General features: G+C 45.6%; 1 protein-coding gene across 3 annotated transcripts in view; it reads left to right on the forward strand.

The window, feature by feature from the left end:
* The first annotated feature begins 12,650 nt into the window (after positions 1-12,650).
* Positions 12,651-19,463, forward strand: part of INO80C (INO80 complex subunit C) — a 49,670-nt gene continuing 42,857 nt past the window's right edge. For all 3 annotated transcript variants that reach the window (XR_007245790.1, XM_048511395.1, XM_048511396.1), the window contains exon 1: positions 12,651-12,885. Coding sequence is in view for 2 of the 3 variants with exons in the window: in XM_048511395.1 (XP_048367352.1) it covers positions 12,706-12,885 (180 nt within the window). In the remaining variant the exon portion in view is untranslated. The remainder of the gene's footprint in view (positions 12,886-19,463) is intronic.

Genomic DNA, 19,463 nt, shown 5'->3' on the forward strand with positions numbered 1-19,463 from the left:
ATCGCCAGCATTCTGGCAGCAACCACAGCTTGGACTTCTCCAGTGTGGTCTGGGATTTCTCATACTTCTCCACAGATAAGGTAAGGATTTCTGCAGTGGAGCCCACACCCCAGAATACAATCCTATCCCCTCATTTGTCAGGACCAGGCCTGTCAGTATCTTGATGTCTTGCTGTGTGTGATTTGCAATTGTTTTCCTGTTTCCCTCTTTCCTTCCTAGCAATCTCCTGTGAGCAATCTCCTGGCGCCAGCCTATCTCCAAAGAGGTGTGAAAGGTTCCCAGGTTCTTTGTAGCTTTGTAGTAGTAGAAACTGTAATGGACATTTGGTGTGGGGCGAAACGGAGGGGATTGAAAGATATAAGTCCTGGATCTGAGCTCTCTAGCTCAGATCCTGCTTTACATTGTTACTCTTCGCATGGAATAAACTGCTTTTGGACTTTCCTACGGTCTCTGTTATTTCCACATTCGAGCGTCTGACACATTCTTCTGCATACATAGATCAGGGTTTAGCTGAACCAGACTGGGGTTTAAACTCAGATGCTCAGGCTACAAATTCAGCACTGAAGCCACTGTTCTACCTTGGTCCAGTTGAAATCAGTGGGACTTATCTAGGAGGAAATAGTTCCTGGGGATATATATTAGTTAATATAGAAAAGTTGCACAGTCATGGGAGAGCCATATCACTTGCAGTGAATAAACTCTTGAGCAAATATATTGCAAAAAAGTAAAACATTTATTTAGGGTGATTCAATTCACATGCTTGCTGCAGTCAAAAAGAGCGAGTGAAGCTTATTCTAAAGAATACTAGTATTCCCTATCACAAATGACCAACAAATCCGGCATCACGTGTGTGCAAGTGAAAAGGCATGACTTCTACAGGAGAGACCACTACATGTGTCCTACTCCTTGCTGATCCATGTGGACAGAGAGAGATAGAATACAAAGGGCACAGGAAGAGAATGAGGATGCAGAGAGAAGCCCCCAGGTTAGGCAAAGAAAGGCATTTCATTCATTAAGAAAAGATTACTCATAAAATCTAGAGTGCTATAGTGCTCCCAGGGTCTGAACATGGTAAATTGTCTCGCTCCAACACTACTTTCAGAACTTAACAAACAAGCAGAGTGGAACCAATTCTGCCCATACCACCAAGTTCCCTCTATTAGAATAAAAAGCCCACGACCTTCAGCTGAATATAATTATAAAACAGTTTTATTTCTGTTAAAGCAACCAGTGCAACATCTCATCACAAAGTAAAATGCTACTCTCACCTGTGCGTTGGCAAAAATTTGATGGCATTCCCAATGAACTAAAAATGTGCATATTAAAACATGGGAAAATGTCCCCACGTCTGGATTATCTTGGTTCTTAGTCACTCCCATGTAGCATGGATTTAATTCAGGTGCTCTATGCAAAAGAAAGCTAATTAATCCCCCCTGACAAGTCGCCTTTCCCTATTAGCAGAGTTCTCAGCAGGGTCACTGGCAGGAGGGAAGGCAAAATCCTGCAAGGTCATTTACTTCCTGATCTGCTGATTTTATAAATCACTGAAGATGACAAATAACATATTAGACTCGGCCTCTGAGCAATATTGGAGCATCAACTATTAGGCTGTTATTCCCACAACTAATTTTAAAAATATGCTATTTCAGGAAGGTGTTTTGCCATTAAACTTGTTATGTTCATACCCTAATGTTATTAAGGCACAATATTTTACGGGTTTGGTAGAAAGTGTCATCAAATCGCAGCTAGCTTATGATGACTCCCTTATGGGGTTTTCAAGGCAAGAGATGTTCAGAGGTGGTTTGCCATTGCCAGTGATGAAGGGAGGGGGAACTACGCCCGGGGCATGAACTGCCTACATGTGCCATTTCCACAGATTAAGAAGAAGAAGAAGAAGAAGAAGAAGAAGAAGAAGAAGAAGAAGAAGAGGAGGAGGAGGTTGGATTTATATCCCCCCTTTCTCTCCTGTAGGAGACTCAAAGGGGCTTACAATCTCCTTGCCCTTCCCCCCCTCACAACAAACACCCTGTGAGGTAGGTGGGGCTGAGAGAGCTCCGAGAAGCTGTGACTAGCCCAAGGTCACCCAGCTGGTGTGTGTGGGAGTGCACAGGCTAATCTGAATTCCCCAGATAAGCCTCCACAGCTCAAGTGGCTGAGCTGGGAATCAAACCCGGTTCCTCCAGATCAGAGTGCACCTGCTCTTAGCCACTACACCACTGCTGCTCCCATTAAGCCTCTATTCAGGACATTTTCCTCCAGTTGGCAGCCTGAAATTCCACTAATCAGTTGCAACAAAAATAGACAAGCGTATCATTGAAAGCATTTACAGTCAGACTCAGTTGGCTGTTGTTCAGTTTTCCAGGCCGTGCGACTGTGGTCTGGTAGTTTTTGCTCCTAATGTTTCACCTACAACAGTGGTGGAAAACCTTTGGGACTCCAGATGTTATGGACTACAATTCCCATCAGCCCCTGCCAGCATGGCCAATTGGCCGTGCTGGCAGGGGCTGATGGGAATTGTAGTCCATAACATCTGGAGTCCCAAAGGTTCGCCACCACGGACCTACAACTATCGCGGGCACCTTCAGAGGTACATCATGGCAAGATCACTTCTGCGTTTCACCACGAATCACCGAAAGGGAGGGAAATGGTTTTACGGCAGCCGAGGGATCCCATCTCTGACCCGAACTTCTCAGTCCTTCATGCAAACATTTTCAGAGCTGTTGGGGGCTGTGCTTCAAGGCAGAGGTCCTGCCGTCACCACAGGTGTGCAGCAGCGCTCGGTCTGTCCAAACGACACTCTGCCACAAACTATACTCTGCCATGATTATTTTTAGAACAGAAGGATAAAGTTAAATCTTTACTGCTCCAGCCCTCTCTATGTTTTCAAGATGAGAAACTATATCCTAGAAAATCAAACTATGGAAAGAATGCTGATCTTTGGTACCACATTAAAACAACTGCGCCACAACCAGTTCAAAGTAGGATTGCGGGTGTGAGTGTGTTAGAAGCTGTTGTTAATTACAGCCATGTGACAAATTTGGATCATGAGCGATTCAGTGTTATTATTGGGATAAATGAGGTGAGCCCTGCAAAAAGCAAAGGCACATAGAAAAGACTGGAAAATCATAAACAGTATTTTTTTTATTATATACAAGAAGCACTTTAGGCTGTTTGTTGGTTTTGTTCATCTTCTAGGCTGACATTTATAGGGTGTATTATCCAGGGAACGTTTAAAAAGAGATGGCTACTTTTACAGAAGAATATTTTAAATCGGTACAATTTCTAAAACCCCACCCCAAATGTTCTTGGATGATAAATTAACCTCACACAGCTCCACGTCACCATTATCAAATATTTACGAAGTATAAAATGTTAAATTCTCTTTATTGGTCACTTTAGATAGAGGAGAATTTGTGAGCATTAAGAATAACGCCAAAGCCCAGCACAATCGACGTGGAGGGGGAAGCGTGTCTCTGCTCGGCAACCCCATTTCTGTCTTTGTAGCAATACCCTGGAGAGGACAGTTTGAAAGCTTACAACTGACGTCAGTTCTTTTAGTCTGACTAAAAAGCTTTTTTAATTAGTCTTCCATCATCCAAAGTTCAAACTCTTCTTTTAAATGGTGGTATTTAACAAAGGTATTTCTGTTCTAACAGAAAAATATAGAGAATAAGTGCAAACGGAGACTTTTGGCTCCGTGGGGCTTGCTAAGTTATCAAAGCACCGAAGGATGTGAAAGAATAAGCTAGAAAATGGCAGGTGGCTTCATAAACCTCACTGGAGGAATGCAATGTGTTTGGTTGGCCTTAACATTGTTTCTTCTTTTGAAGAACTCCTTACAAATGTACTTGTGGCCAACAGACTTATAAAGAAATAATTAGACAGAGGAACATAAGAACATAAGAACTAGCCTGCTGGATCAGACCAGAGTCCATCTAGTCCATCAGAGCCCATCTAGACCAGAGTCCATCTAGCTCAGGGATAGGGAACCTGCGGCTCTCCAGATGTTCAGGAACTACAATTCCCATCAGCCTCTGTCAGCATGGCCAATTTGCCATGCTGGTAGGGGTTGATGGGAAATGTAGTTCCTGAACATCTGGAGAGCCGCAGGTTCCCTACCCCTGATCTAGCTCATGTGCAGCACTCTGCTACTCACAGTGGCCCACCAGGTGCCTTTGGGAGCTCACATGCACGATGTGAAAGCAATGGCCTTCTGCTGCTGCTGCTCCTGAGCACCTGCTCTCCTAAGGCACTTGCAATCTGAGATCAAGGAGGATCAAGATTGGTAGCCATAGATCGACTTCTCCTCCATAAATCTGTCCAAGCCTCTTTTAAAGCTATCCAGGTTAGTGGCCATCATCACCTCCTGCGGCAGCATATTCCAAACACCAATCACACGTTGCGTGAAGAAGTGTTTCCTTTTATTAGTCCTAATTCTTCCTCCCAGCATTTTCAATGTATGCCCCCTGGTTCTAGTATTGTGAGAAAGAGAGAAAAATTTCTCTGTGTCAACATTTTCTACCCCATGCATAATTTTATAGATTTCAATTATATCCCCCCTCAGACGTCTCCTCTCCAAACTAAAGAGTCCCAAACGCTGCAGCCTCTCCTCATAAGGAAGGTGCTCCAGTCCCTCAATCATGGTTGCCCTTCTCTGCACTTTTTCTATCTCTTCAATATCCTTTTTGAGATGTGGCGACCAGAACTGAACACAGTACTCCAAGTGCGGTCGCACCACGACTTTATATAAGGGCATGACAATCTTTGCAGTTTTATTATCAACTCCTTTCCTAATGTTCCCCAGCATAGAGTTTGCCTTTTTCACAGCTGCCATGCATTGAGTTGACATTCCCATGGAACTATCAACTAAGATGCCCAAATCCCTTTCCTGGTCTGTGACTGATAGCACTGACCCCTGTAGCGTGTATGTGAAGTTTGGATTTTTTTGCCCCTATGTGCATCACTTTGCATTTTGCTTTGCACTTTGCATTGCATTTTGCTACATTGAACTGCATTTCAATGCTGCTTGTGCCCCATTGATGAAATCACATTGATAAAATCACAGGCCTTTTCCCCTAGTAATCGTGAGATGCATTGATAACATTTGGAGATCTTTTAATTGATCCAATTAATTTGATCCAATTAATTGGACCATGCTAGCCAGATCATCTCGGAAGCTAAGCAGGGTCAGTCCTGGTTAGTATTTGGGTGGCAGACGAAGGAAGCCCAAGATTGCTATGCAGAGGCAGGCAACTTCTGAAGGTCACTTGCCTTGGAAAAACCCATGGGGTTGCCAAAGGTTGACTGAGACTTGACAGCACTCTCTACCACCAAGAGAGCATCCCTCTAGGGCCGTGGTGGTGAACCTTTGGCACTCCAGATGTTATGGACTACAATTCTCATCCACACCTGCCAGCATGGCCAATTGGCCATGCTGGCAGGGGCTGATGGGAATTGTAGTCCATAACATCTGGAGTGCCAAAGGTTCGCCACCACTGCTCTAGGGCTTTTTCAACCATTCCCCCCACCAAATATTTCCTATTGACCCCAAGAAGTGCCTCATCTTCCAGAACCACAAAACACAATGTTCCTATTTCAGCAACCTTTTAAACCTTGTGTATGAGCTGTGCTTTATCTGTAGATGCCTTGATCTTGCTGTTCTGAGGGATTTTTATGGGCTTGTAATGACGATTCCTACTTGCAAAACTCCTTGAACGTACAAAAAACACAGAATATATTTGGAGGATGAAAAGTAAATAAAGCAATGTCTGAGGAAACTTGTGGTAAAGTTGCATAGGAACGGAGTCAAATGTTTTCCCCTCAGTCAATACAGAAAGCTTTTCTCAGCTTTTCTGGGATACTTCTTGCCCAGCTTCATGAAAGCCTTCCACAAGGATATTTTATCCCCTCCCCCCCCGCCTTCATTTATACCAAGCATTGCCAGGTCCTTCCTGGCAACCAGCAGGAGATGTTGAGAGGTGGGCGCAAGGAATGGTGATTGGCATCTGTGCATGATTTATTTATCTTCTGATGCAATGCAGAAGTGCAGCATTGCATGGGGGGGGGGGGGACACTTGCCCTGTATAGAGTTTTGAGAAAATTGACAGTGTGTCCCCTGGCACAATGCCACTACTTCTGCATCACACCAGAAATGATGTCATTGTGCAAGACACTGACGTTTTCCCCATGGCTAATATATCCTGGGATAAGGAGAAGAAGAAGAAGAGTTTGGATTTATATCCCCCCTTTCTCTCCTGCAGGAGACTCAAAGGGGGTGACAATCTCCTTGCCCTTCCCCGCTCACAACAAACACCCTGTGAGGTGGGTGGGGCTGAGAGAGCTCTGAGAAGCTGTGACTAGCCCAAGGTCACCCAGCTGGCGTGTGTGGGAGTGCACAGGCTAATCTGAATTCCCCAGATAAGCCTCCACAGCTCAGGCGGCAGAGCTGGGAATCAAACCCAGTTCCTCCAGATTAGATACACGAGCTTTTAACCTCCTGTGCCACTGCTGCTGAAACATCCCAGTTCAGCCATAACTTCTGCATGGCTTCCAAGCCTAAATTAGGCACACCCAGCAAGATTTCCCTTATCCCGCGCTTTTCAAAAAAAGATAACATTGGACTGGTTCTGGTGGGTTTCCCGGGCTGTGTGGCTGTGGTCTGGTGGATCTTGTTCCTAACGTCTTGCCTGCATCTGTGGCTGGCATCTTTAGAGGTGTATCACAGAGGGAAGTCTGTTACACACTGTGTCCAGCGAGGCTGGACCTGACCATGCCCTGCCTGCCTGCCTGCAGCACATAGATACAATCCCGCTGACACTATAGCAAACCACCTTTACTTCTCTCTAGCCCTGACAACCCTACAAGATCACAATAAGTTGGCTGCAACTTGACAGCACTTTTCACCACAGGTTTCAGGGCAAACAAACTTTTAACTTTTATCCTTAGTAGTGGTGGCACTGTGGAGGGATGATGGCATCAAGCTGGAGAGGCAAGCCGATTGAGGAGCTTTTGTGTAGTTACTGCTTTCCGCAAGGCTGTTTGCTTCACAATGGGGTTTTCTGCTTACACAAGAGATTACCCTCCTGAAGAAGTGTCCCTAGCTGTAGCATTCCCCTTATGGTGTGTGCCCCTTGGGCTCTCTCAGGCACTGGTTCTCAGATCCATTCAAGCAGAGACAAGCTGGTCGAAAACACGTTTTTATTTGCAAGGAAAGCACCTCTTACAACCATCAGGGTTAGCTAACGGACAAGAACTAGAAGCTGAAACCAAGAGCTCCACCCAGTAGGACCAAACTAAATCACACAGATACATAATAAAATGTACCACACTAGCAGAACCCTGTTTGCCTGTGCTATTTGCATCTAAAATAGTACTCCTGCCAGTCCAACGGGGCAAAAGTTTAAATCCTGCATGCCTTGTTGTTTCACTGCAAACTCCATTTGGGGAGGCTGCCTCCCCCTCCCCCTGCTTGTTTTACCCCAGCATCTTTAGTCAATGGATAGCTCAATAAACCACGACCGTTTCGTTCAGGGTCCCTTGCTCCAGCGATAGACCTGCAGTGATTTAAAAAAAAACCCAAGAAACAAACACAAAAACAAAGCCTGTCCGATCATTTGGAAATGGTTGCCAGGAGTGCTGTTGGTATTGTTGGGGAAGGAAAGAAGCAGCAACAAAACCCAGATAAATAATTATGCTTCCTATTTAACTTTTGCTTTGTGGGGGAAAGCGAAGCAACAGGAAAGGTCGCCTTTTGTTAGCATTTGGAAAACGTGCAGCTTCTCTGCTCTGCCCTATGATGGCTACAAAAATGGCCAAAAAAATGCATAAAGGAACATCTATAGCGAAGGAAAGTGTGCTTGTTGCAAGGCAGAACACAAGTGCACAAACAGCCCTTGGTCTGGCAGCTTGAGACTTAACTCGCTAAACGAATTTTGTGACCCTCATGGAAAAACAATGAATCTATGCAGCCTGTCTCAACACTGGCTTGTAGTCCTTATTGAAAAATAACCTAAGGTAAATCCACAGAACTATGCAAAATAGTATGATCCAAAGGAAGCTGGGTTCAGAATCACTGCATCAAAAACCTGCTTCACACGACTGCTGTGTGGATAAATGACATAAGGATCTCAGAGCACGCTGAATGCTGGGCCTCATTCCCTCTTTCCCATTTTGCTGCTGTCTGACTGATTGTGATAAAGCTGACATGCAAGTCACAGGTCAGAGATGGAACTCTTGCCTTGAATTCAGAAAGTCTCTGATTCATTCCGAGGCATTTCTAGTTCAGAAACACCGGCCAGGGAAAGTGCCAGACTGCTGCCAATCAGAGGACACACAGGACAAACGGATAGATTTTTCTGACAATATAATGCAGCTTCATCTCGGTAGGGGATGTCTCGAATTCCAACAGAAAAACGTGTTGTAGAACAGAAACTCACGTTCCAGATTTTGGAGTAATGTTTACAGTCCTAGTGATCATCAGTGGCGTACCTGCCAGAGGGACATGGGGCATCCCTTCCGTGGGCCTGCAGGGTGCCCCTCGGCCCAGCAACACAAGAGGAAGAGGCTGAAGACCAGGCAGGGAGGCGGCCAGCCGCTGTTGATGGAGGTTGGGCCGGGGGGGGGGGGGGCGCCAGTCTTTGGTCTCTTAGAGCAGCAGTGGCGTAGGAGGTTAAGAGCTCGTGTATCTAATCTGGAGGAACCGGGGTTGATTCCCAGCTCTGCCGCCTGAGCTGTGGAGGCTTATCTGGGGAATTCAGATTAGCCTGGGCACTCCCACACACGCCAGCTGGGTGACCTTGGGCTAGTCACAGCTTCTCGGAGCTCTCTCAGCCCCACCCACCTCACAGGGTGTTTGTTGTGAGGGGGGAAGGGCAAGGAGATTGTCAGCCCCTTTGAGTCTCCTGCAGGAGAGAAAGGGGGGATATAAATCCAAACTCTTCTTCTCCTTCTTCTCCTTCTTCTTTCTCCTCCTCTTCCTCCTCTTCCTCTTCCGCCGCCGCCGCCTCCTCCTCCTCCTGCTGCTGCTGCTGCTGCGGGGCCAGGCCAAGGGCTTTCCTCCTTGCTATGGGTTTGGTCCAGCGGTTCAGAAACCTAGAATTCATTTGCAAGAATTAGACTATACATCTGGAGACCTGTCGGTGTGTAAAAAGACCTGCTGATGGTTCCAGAGTTGTAGCTACCGTGGAAAGCAGTGGCGGGTCTTTCTTCAAGCTTGTTGAACACAGATCATATATCCCACGCTCTCACTCTCACAGAAGGGGCCAAATCACACAACACAACATTGCTCACACACCACCATTAGTTCCAGTGAACACCATATCAACTACAGAGCTGTAACAAGTTGACTCTTCCTTTGGCTGAGACCACATAGAGTTGGTCAAAAACTTTTTAAACACCTCACAGGGTGTTTGTTGTGGTGGGGGTAGGGAAAGGAGATTGTAAGCCCCTTTGAGTCTCCTTACAGGAGAGAAAGGGGGGGGGGGTATAAATCCTCCTCCTCTTCTCCTCCTCCTCCTTCTTCATGACAATTAACATTTTAGTTCTTCCTGCTCCTTTCAAACAATGGAATCCTGGAGAAACAGCATTTGTGATTTAGCCCTGAGTGAATGTGGCAATTTGAGTAGTTGTATCCTTGAAGAAGAAAATGGATTTTTACTGAATTTCTCCAGCTAGAGAAACATAAAAGTTTTAAAGAATCTGCTTCTAAATACAGATCTACTCAAAAAAACATATACGATTCTGACGTATGCTGCTGCAGCTGCAATTCTTCATTCCCTTCTGTTAGCATTTTTGTGACACAACAGCTAGCATGCCCCCCCCAATTAGTAAACATGAAGGGGACACCCCCTCCTCTTCACTACCAAGTATGTCAGTTCCTGAATAAACCCGTACGTACACTTTAATCTGGTTGTGTGCCTTCGCGATGTTAATTACTCTGCTCACACACACAAGTAAGGGAACAATGGGCGATTGTGGCTTCTTAGCACATTACCAACGGGGAGAAATAATGCTTTATGCTGGGGGGGTCCCTGTGACAGCACATCCCAATGGCCTTCTGGGTACATGCCAAGATTTCTAGAAATTGGACGAGGTTCTGCGGGGTTTGGCCTAGCAAGTTTTCTGATTTAAAACTGCTGCTGTCTGGGATTGGCCTGACTGGCCTACCTGGACAACCCCAGGGCCCCAGACTCAGCAAGCAGCAGCAACATCCCTGAGCCGCCGGGGCTGAAGCAGCAGAGGAGAGTCTGGCACAGCAACAATCCAGGAGGCCAGTTCCTGCAGCCTCGGCTCTTACCTGGGCTGCCTTCATCCATCTTGGCTCAGGCAGCTCCTGGGTCATGCCAGCTCTAACTGAAGGAGAGACCTCTGGGCCCGGATGGCTCAGCCAGAGATGTCTTGGCAACTCAGCCAGGAAAGTGTGTGTGTAGCCTGCAAGGGCCAATTTACACCAGCCCTCCTTCCCACCAAATCAAAGGAGAAGGCGAGCCCACGATCCTGGCAAGGGAGAGCCGTGGTCCGTCAAGGTCAGCACTGTCTGCTCAGACTGGCATTGGTTCTCCACAATCTCAGCTGAGATCCTCCACATCACCAACCATTCGATCCTTTTACTAGGTGTTAGGTCTCAGACTCTTAAGCCAACAAACGGACTCTGGAGTATTGATCAGCAGCATTTATTGAGCAGGCATCTAAGTACCACATTGGTAAAGCCAGTTCTGGCGATGCAGGCATTCACAGTCCCCTTTATCCCCCAAGTGAGCCCCTATCCCGTTTCCCCAAGAACTTGTGAAAAATCAGCCTTTGGAGCTAAGACACCCCAAGGTCACAAGCAGGTAGCAAGAGAAAGTCACCTGGCTTCTTGCCCTGCAAGATAACAATGTAACACAGTTCCCATGGGACAGAGGTACCAGGGGAAGCCTAGTTGTCCACAAAGCGTGTGAAGCTCAAGATTCCATAAAGATCAAGGAAAGAATGCACAGATGGCAGTTGATACAATGTAGCAGGCTGGTTACATATATCTTTCCAGCAGCAGCAATTTGTTAATATGCGTATGTTTGTGTTTGTGTGTGTAGATATAAACACACACATACATATTGTCAGGGATGGCCCCTAATTGATTGAGGGGCATTCCTAGACTGAAATAGCCTAACCATATCTGGGTGATTAAAGTACATTTCTGTCAATGTAATTGCTACAAAATATATGCAGCTTGCTATATATTAATTTGCTGAAAAGAAACATTCTTTCCTTGATCTGTACTCTCCCTTTCACACACTTTGTAGATATCTAGGCTTATCGCTGACACCTTCCTCTTCCACGGGAAAAGGGGATGTTTCCGTTGACTCATAGGGGTAGAAGTCCAGATGGCTGGTAGCTATTGCTGAGCTTGGGGTGCCAAGGTGCTGAAATAACTCTTTCTTACATTCTTTGGGAAATTGGGAGGGGGGATTGCTTCTGAATAAAGAAGGGCCCAGAAGCCAGGTTCCTCAGAACTTGCTTCTTGCAAGCTGGGTGCTTCGTTATCTTTTCAATACTGATCAATATTCCAGAGATTGTTTGTTGTTTCAAGGATTCAGACCGAACACATATATACACACAAACATATATGTGCCCTCTCTCTCTCTAGGACCTATGTATATACATGTGTGTTTATATACATACATTCACAAACATATAGTCCTCTATATATATAGGACACGTGTATATATACATAGGTGTATGTGCACATGTATATATCTACATACACATAAATACACACATGTGTTTGTGAATGTGTATATACCAACTGCAATTTAAGCCAGTGAAACATGGAAGGCCACTGCAAGAATAGCCCAAAAGCTGAACGTGTTCCAGCAGCAGTGCCTTCGCAAGATTGTTGGAGGCACTTATCGTGACTATATTACAACAAGGAGATTCTGCGCAGATGTGGTATACGGAGGCTGCAGGACATTGTGACAGAGCGACAATTGCGTCTTGCTGGGCACATCCTACGCCTACCAGGTCACCGTCTCCTGAAGACCGTGATGCGATGGGTCCCATCTGGAGGAAAGCAAAAGCGAGGTAGACCATGGAAGACATGGCGCCAGACGTTCAAAGACCTAAACGAGGCTTGTATCTCATGGGATGAAGTTCGTTGCAGCCAACCAAAATCAATGGAGGACGCCTGTTGCCCTATGTGCCCGGTTAGAACTAAGTCTAAGTAAAGTATTTGTATATATATTCATGCACAAATACACACATACACACGCTCTCTCGCTCTCTACAGAACACATATACCGTTTCCCCGAAAATAAGACATCCCCTGAAAATAAGACGTAGTAGAGGTTTTGCTGAAGTGCTAAATATAAAGCATCCCCCGAAAGTAAGACGTAGCAAAGTTTTTGTTTGCAAGCATGCCCATCAACCAGCTGTGGAGCGGCAAATTAAGACATCCCCTGAAAATAAGACATAGTGCATCTTTGGGAGCAAAAATTAATATAAGACACTGTCTTGTTTTCGGGGAAACAGGGTATATACATAGACACACACAGAGAGAAACGTCCTCTCTCTTGACATGCACACGCGCACACCCTGCTGCAAAACAGGAGAAAGAAGACCCCAGGCAGGTCACGTGTCACTACAGCCTCCCCTTCTCAGGTCCTCTCCGATTGGCCCCGCCCCCGGCCCCGCCCCCCTGAGCGGAGCGCCAAAAGCGGCTGCGCTGGGCCCATGGCGGCTCCGAGTCCCGCCGCTGCCTCCCCGCCGGCGGTGGCCCCAGGCGGCCTTCCCGGGGCAGGCGCCGGAGCCGGGCCGCCTCGAAGCAAGAAGCGCCCCTCCAGCCCGGGCAACGGCAGCTCCGCTAAGAAAAGGCGGGCGGCCACCCCGTGCTTGGGCGCCGTCCCCCCTCAGGTAAGCGGCCGGGCGGATTTGCGCCTGCGCGCGGGTTGTGGGGCGGGGTTGAAGACGAGGAAGAGCCGCGCATGCGTGCTGAGTAGAGACCCTTCGCTTCTCTGTTAGAGGCCGGAGGAGGCTCCGCCCCGAGGAGGCTGCAGTTCGCTGCCTCGGTCCTCCACCTTTCAGAACCGCCGGAGAACTTAGTGGGGCTTCTCTGCAAGGAACGCGTGGCGTGTCTGGTGTCACGTCTGAATGGGGCATGAGGATGTGCAGTGGGGTTTGCTCTCCTTGCCAGGTAGCCTAGGGAACACTTTTCCCGTGCAAAGCAAAGATTTGGCGCCTGCCTGCCTGGTGTTAGGCGTGAAGGGCACTGAATTAAGAGGGGCTGGTGCAGCATGTGCTGGTGGTCTGTGTATTTGCATTACCCCCAGTCCACCCATCTCAGTGACAGCGAAGGAGTATTCCACGGTGTAAAACAGTGCAAATCAATGGATTGGGGCATCCAGTAAGCCATGCAATAGGATGAGGATGTAAGAATCAATCCCAAGTAAGAAAATCTGCAACAAGATTGAAACCGAGCATTAGTACTAACGTGGCAGAGGAAGTGATGCAGAAGTGACACAAGAGGATAATACATCTGTCACTGTTATCATCATCGACCCACGAAAGGTACATCAGATACACTAAAAAGGCTAACATATATTAAAGACTTACATGTATATTGAAAGGAATTACTGGCAGAAGAAAATTGAGAACACAAAAAAGTATGGGAACGTTAGGGGGATGGGATAAGAACGTAAATATTAGAAGGGAGCAAGGCATAAGGAAGCAGTACAATTGGCAGATAAACGGCTATAATTATAAATGGGCAGATAAACAAGTCTAAATAATAAACAATCACAGTAGAGTAATACATCAACAGATAATAGATAGTGCAGATAGTGAGTGGCGTAGTCCAGTGACTTACCCTTTGTTAAACCATTCTTAAAACATTCAATTATAGGTAAAACATTATTTCCTTATTAGAAATACCTCCCTGAATGATTTAATTTTGCATAGTATGCTCATGTGTGTTTTGTAATACGGTCATATAGGGAAGTAATATCGAGTTTTTACCAGTCTCAAATGTCATCTGTTGTTACAGCTATCATGGACACAATGAAGTGAAGTTTTCACATAAACACTGATGTACTTGCAAACAATACAGACACATTTGATTTCCTGCTCTCTTTTTTTTTTAAGTAACTGTGTATTGTATTCACAGTTACTTTCCACACACAAAAAAAGAAGCAGGAAATCAAATGTGTCTGTATTGTTTGCAGGTACATTGATAAAGTATGATGTGTTTATTGGATTTATTTATTATATTAATAATAGTCACACTTCTCACTGAGACTCGAGGCATATTTCACAGTGTAAATTGATACAGACAGTCAGCATAGTGCTGTAGACAAAGTGTTGAAATCAGATCTGGGAAAGACAAGTTTGAATCCCTACTTGGAAGCTTGCTGAGTGACTCGGAGCGAGTCATACATTCTCAGCCATGACCTTGGCTAGTATTTGAATGGGATTTCCATAGTAGTTGCACTAAGGAATACCAAGGTCAAAGTAACCCACCACTGAAGGTCTCTTGCCCTGAAAATCCCGCACTGTCGCCCTAAGTCAGGTTTGGCGGGGGGGGGGGGGGGTTGAGAAAATTGGGATGTTGTTGACTAGATTATGTGTTTTACCACCTATTCCCACGCAATAAGCCCCTCTGGTAAAGGACCAGAACATTTTTCTCCAGGCTTCTGGCATCTCTGTTCCATTCTAGCTTTCTATCATGCTTCTAAGATTGTTTGCCTATGACTGTGAATTTATATACAGTTGCTTGGAGGCAAGTCTGATCGAACCTAATATCCATAAGCATTTTATTGTCATTGTGCACGCACAACGAAATTTACAGCAGCATTCCTCAATGCACACAATTTCAGACTCATATCCCCTCCTCACTTTCCCCTTCCTCCACCCATCCCTACACAGCCCCAAACACATCAACACGAAGCCACGGAGTTCAGCATAGCCACAGCTCTAGAGTAAAAGCTGTCTCTAAGCCTCTTTGTCCTAGTTTTTATAGACCTGTATCGTCTGCCAGATGGTAACAGTTCTAAAAGAGAGTGTGCTGGATGAGACGGGTCTCTCAGAATATTTTGGGCTTTCTTTAGGCTTCGGGGAATTATAGAGTTCTTCCAAGGAGGGGAGAGGGGAGCCGATAATCCTCTGTGCAGTAGTGATCCCCCTTTGGAGCGCCTTCCTATCTGCCACTGTGCAACTGGAGAACCACACACAGATGCAGTAGGTTAAGACACTCTCTATAGCACAGCGGTAAAAGGACACCAGGAGTTTTGCATTCAGTTGTTGTTTCCTTAAAAGTCTCAGATAGTACAGTCTTTGCTGGGCCTTCTTAAGCACCGCGGCAGTCTGAACGCCCCAGGTCAGTGCTGATCTAGGACGAACCCAGCAGGGGGCTTTCAAGGGAAGTCTGATGCAGAGGCAGTTTGCCGTGGCCTTTCTCCAGGGTCTTCTTTGGAGGTCTTCCAAATACTTATTCTATTTAGCATCCGACAGCTGGCGAAATTGGGCTATGTTACGCTGCCATCCCTCCTATAAAATTACTACTATGGAGATCTTAATCAAAAGACACTCATGTTGTGTATTTAGGTTTTTGGTTTATGATTTATCACGACAAAAGTAAAAGCAATAAAAGTTCATCCTTTTATTGGTTCAGTTCCCCAATCTGAAGGCTCTTGCTTGTGTCTGACAGGATAGGATTTAACGGGTGATTGGTGGTCTGTATTGGATTGTGTTTATATTCAAAGTTCAACCTGTTTGGCTAGAAAATAAATCTAATAACCCGGTGTGTGTTGAGCTAGGAGGTAGGTGGGTTTCGCTGCATGAATACCTGACAGTGCTATAGGTCCATGTTTGTTTTGCAAGTATCATTACTGCGATCCACAAGAGGATACATAGGATTTTTTAGCAAATAAGTTACGTGGATAGTTTTACCAGAAAATATGCATTTTAATGAATGACATCTCTTGTTCTCCTGCACAATAATTCTTGTACCAACAGAGACTTGCTTCTGCTAAGACAGGAATTTTCCACTCTGAAGGTTAACGTTGGAAATCAATGGCTTGATATGAGTCTTACTGTTAGTTACATTAAAGGCTTTTCATTTGTTTTACCATTGTCAATAATTATTGTCACAATATGAAATTCCATCAATATTGTGTTTGATTTATACACATCAATGCTTGTATGTTCAGTAACGTAAAGGATTAGGATTCCCAGTTCCCCATACGAACTGGTTTTTTGTTACATCTCATCAAGTTGTCCGGAATTTTGTTGCAATCTGTGTTGTTTTTGGGGTGCTGTGTGGTTTCCGGGCTGTATGGCCGTGTTCTAGCAGCATTCTCTCCTGATGTTTCGTCTGCATCTGTGGCTGGCATCTTCAGAGGATCTGAGAAGAAGAACTAAACAAGTTCCTGGACCATATCAACAAGATCCACCCAAACATCCAATTTACTATGGAAAAAGAAAATGAAGGGAATCTGCCATTTCTAGATGTCTTATTCATCCGCAAACCAAACCAACAATTGGTTCACACAGTATACAGAAAACCGATGCACACAGGTAGATATCTACACAAAAACTCCAATCATCATCCAGGACAAAAAAAGGAGCACCATAAAAACTTTGGTAGATCTCTTAAATTGCTGTGCTGAATATTGTAAGAGGAACGAACTGGTAATTAACTATGAAAAAACCAAAATATTGGTCTTCGCTAGAAGACCCCCTAGTCATACATGGACCATCAATAACAGACCCATAGAACAAGTTAACCAGTTCAAATATTTGGGCATAACTCTTACTAGCAACCTTAATTGGGCAGTACATAGGAAATTAGCACTCGCTGCAGCTAACAGATCAGTGCCCCAGTAATTCAGCTTTTCTTTTTCACTGTGGGCCACCAGTACATCCGCATTGAAGGTGTTCAATGCTAAATGCGACTCTCAGCTCCCTCTATGGAGCACCTATTTGGATCGGAGCTATGCAAACAAAAATATAGCAACACAGCCCAGTCCCGCTTTCTTCCACAAAATTATGGGCTTACCAAATTGTGCTTCATATGCAGCCCTATGTTTTAGAACTCGGGCAAATATCATATGCCCGCGCATGGCCTGGCTGAGAACTGTCAGATACTGGCTCACTGTATCCACACTATTTGCAGGATCGCACTCCAGTTTGTTACACCTCATGCTTTCCGACTATATGCAAATTCTAGGTGGCTGAAACTAGTTGAGGGAAAAATCAACACTCTTGGCTTTTCATTAGAGTCGGTAGTCCCTCTTGTTCCCTATCAGAAGCATATAGCTGCTTGAAAACTAAGCTATTAGAACAAGAGTATCGGGATATGATAACAGCTCGCGAGGAAAACGTGTTCCCCCCTCGACCCTCAAGCTTATTCCAATTGAACAAGGACTACATGGCCAATTATTTACAGTGGATCACCAAGCCTAACAAATTAAGAAGAGCTTAACACTGGCCAGTAGATTCAATCCTAATGCCTTGTATGCTGCTCTATGGCAGATATCAACAAATTGATAAACAGAGGAGGCTATGTCCATGCTATATGAGTCAGGTGGAGACACTCGATCATACCCTCTTTCATTGTGTAAGGTTTGCAAGAATCAGAGTGTCACAATCTGTACTTATCCCATTTCTGTACATAACAATCTAACTGATGCTCTTAAAATACCTTATGCTTTTTTGAACAACACATGGATCCTACAGTGTGTGAGGAAATGTATGCAAAATCTTCTGCTAACAATAATAGACGATAAGTCTAGATGAATACCAACCAATGTCTATGTATTATGGACCACATATAGCCAGCAGTAATTTTTCTAGCTTCTGTCAGTATCCGATGACGTTTAAGTGAGTTAACTTAGCTGAAGGAATGTCCTATAGTTACAGAAGGACCATGTATATATTTTAGTATTTAGTATTTTAGTACCAGTGTCTATAATTGTGAGCAATAATGGGCAAATTTTGTATGCTGATTTTGTATGTTTATTTTATGCCAATAAAGGCTTGTGACTATTGGGTAGATCGCGCAAACAGAATCCTCTGAAGATGCCAGCCACAGATGCAGGTGAAACGTCAGGAGAGAATGCTGCTAGAACACGGCCACACAGCCCGGAAACCACACAGCACCCCAGTGATTCCGGCCGTGAAAGCCTTCGACAATACAATGTGTTGTTTTTCTTAGAATATTGTCTTGTCAACATCTCCTTAGCATGATTACCTAGGAGAAAGTTCCCCTAAATTCCATGCAAAGCTTATGGCATCTTTGCAGCCTGATCCCCCATTGTCTCTACTCATGAGTAAATATTTGAATGGGATTGCAGAATAAATATGCTTTTGTGGTCTTTGAAAAGTGAAGAACTTCCGGTGTGATAGTCTGCAAAAGCATAAAGTAACTGATGTTAGATCTTCGTGATGTCAGAAAATAAACATTCTGAACAACTTTAAAAATATTTTGGGAGGCAGGAAGAACCCAAACTCTATTCTAAATACCTTGGAAGAAAGGCAGAGGATGAAACAAATGTTCTTAGAGAGATTTCACATATAACGTTCCAGCAAACCAAACTTGATTGGGCAAGCGAGAACCAGAAGCTGTCACGGCCAACTATCAAAGGAACCAAAATCATTTGCAGGCTCCGCTTTGTTCCAATGCTGCAGGTTTAGGCACACAGTTTGAAATGTGTGGAGATGTTCTGAAGCTTAGGGCAAAATCTCTGCCATTTACTTTTCACAATGGCCGTTTCTGCACGGCAACGATGGGGGTTGGTCGGCGTATTTCACGCCGACCCAACCCTCCTGGGACCGTTCGCACGAACAGTCCCAGAAACAGCCGGGAAGACGGCACCACGGAGCACCCTTCGCTGCCAACCTATTGGTGGTTGTGGAGCCGCCCAGCGCATTGTACCCAGGCTCAGGGACATGTCCCCCTTGCCTCGCGCGAGTGTTCACAGTCGAGGGCAGGGGGGGCGTGTCCCCAGGCCTTGGCGAAGCGCCAAACGGCCACGGCCATGGTAGGTAGAGGGTGGAAGGGGGGAGGGCGCCTTGGAGCCGCTGCCGTTCGCACGGCAGCGGCTCCAAGCTGCCATTTCCCATAAACCTCGCTTCCCAAGCGAGGTTGGGAAACGGCAGCTTCGCGCTGCTTAGGCGGGGCAAGGGCGGCGCGGCTGCGAAGCAGCTGCGCCCCCTGTGCGAATGGCTCCCTGGGGACGGCGTTTTTGCTGTCCCCAGGGCGCCATAATCCGCCCGTGCGGAAAGGGCCAATTTGAAAAGTAAACGGCAGAGATTTTGCCCCAGGCAATGTGATGAGTGGGACACGCCTCAGTCTTTCTGGAAATACTTCCATATCTGTTCTGCTCCATCAGTGGTTTCTTCTGCTTGGTCTCTGGTGCCGCAGATAAAAATGAGGAAGAAGAGCTTTTCCTGTCTTCGGCACAGTAGACTATTTAAATAACTTTTACAAGAATTGC

The sequence above is a fragment of the Sphaerodactylus townsendi genome, linkage group LG11 (assembly GCF_021028975.2).
Source record: "Sphaerodactylus townsendi isolate TG3544 linkage group LG11, MPM_Stown_v2.3, whole genome shotgun sequence".
Taxonomy (NCBI): domain Eukaryota; kingdom Metazoa; phylum Chordata; class Lepidosauria; order Squamata; family Sphaerodactylidae; genus Sphaerodactylus; species Sphaerodactylus townsendi.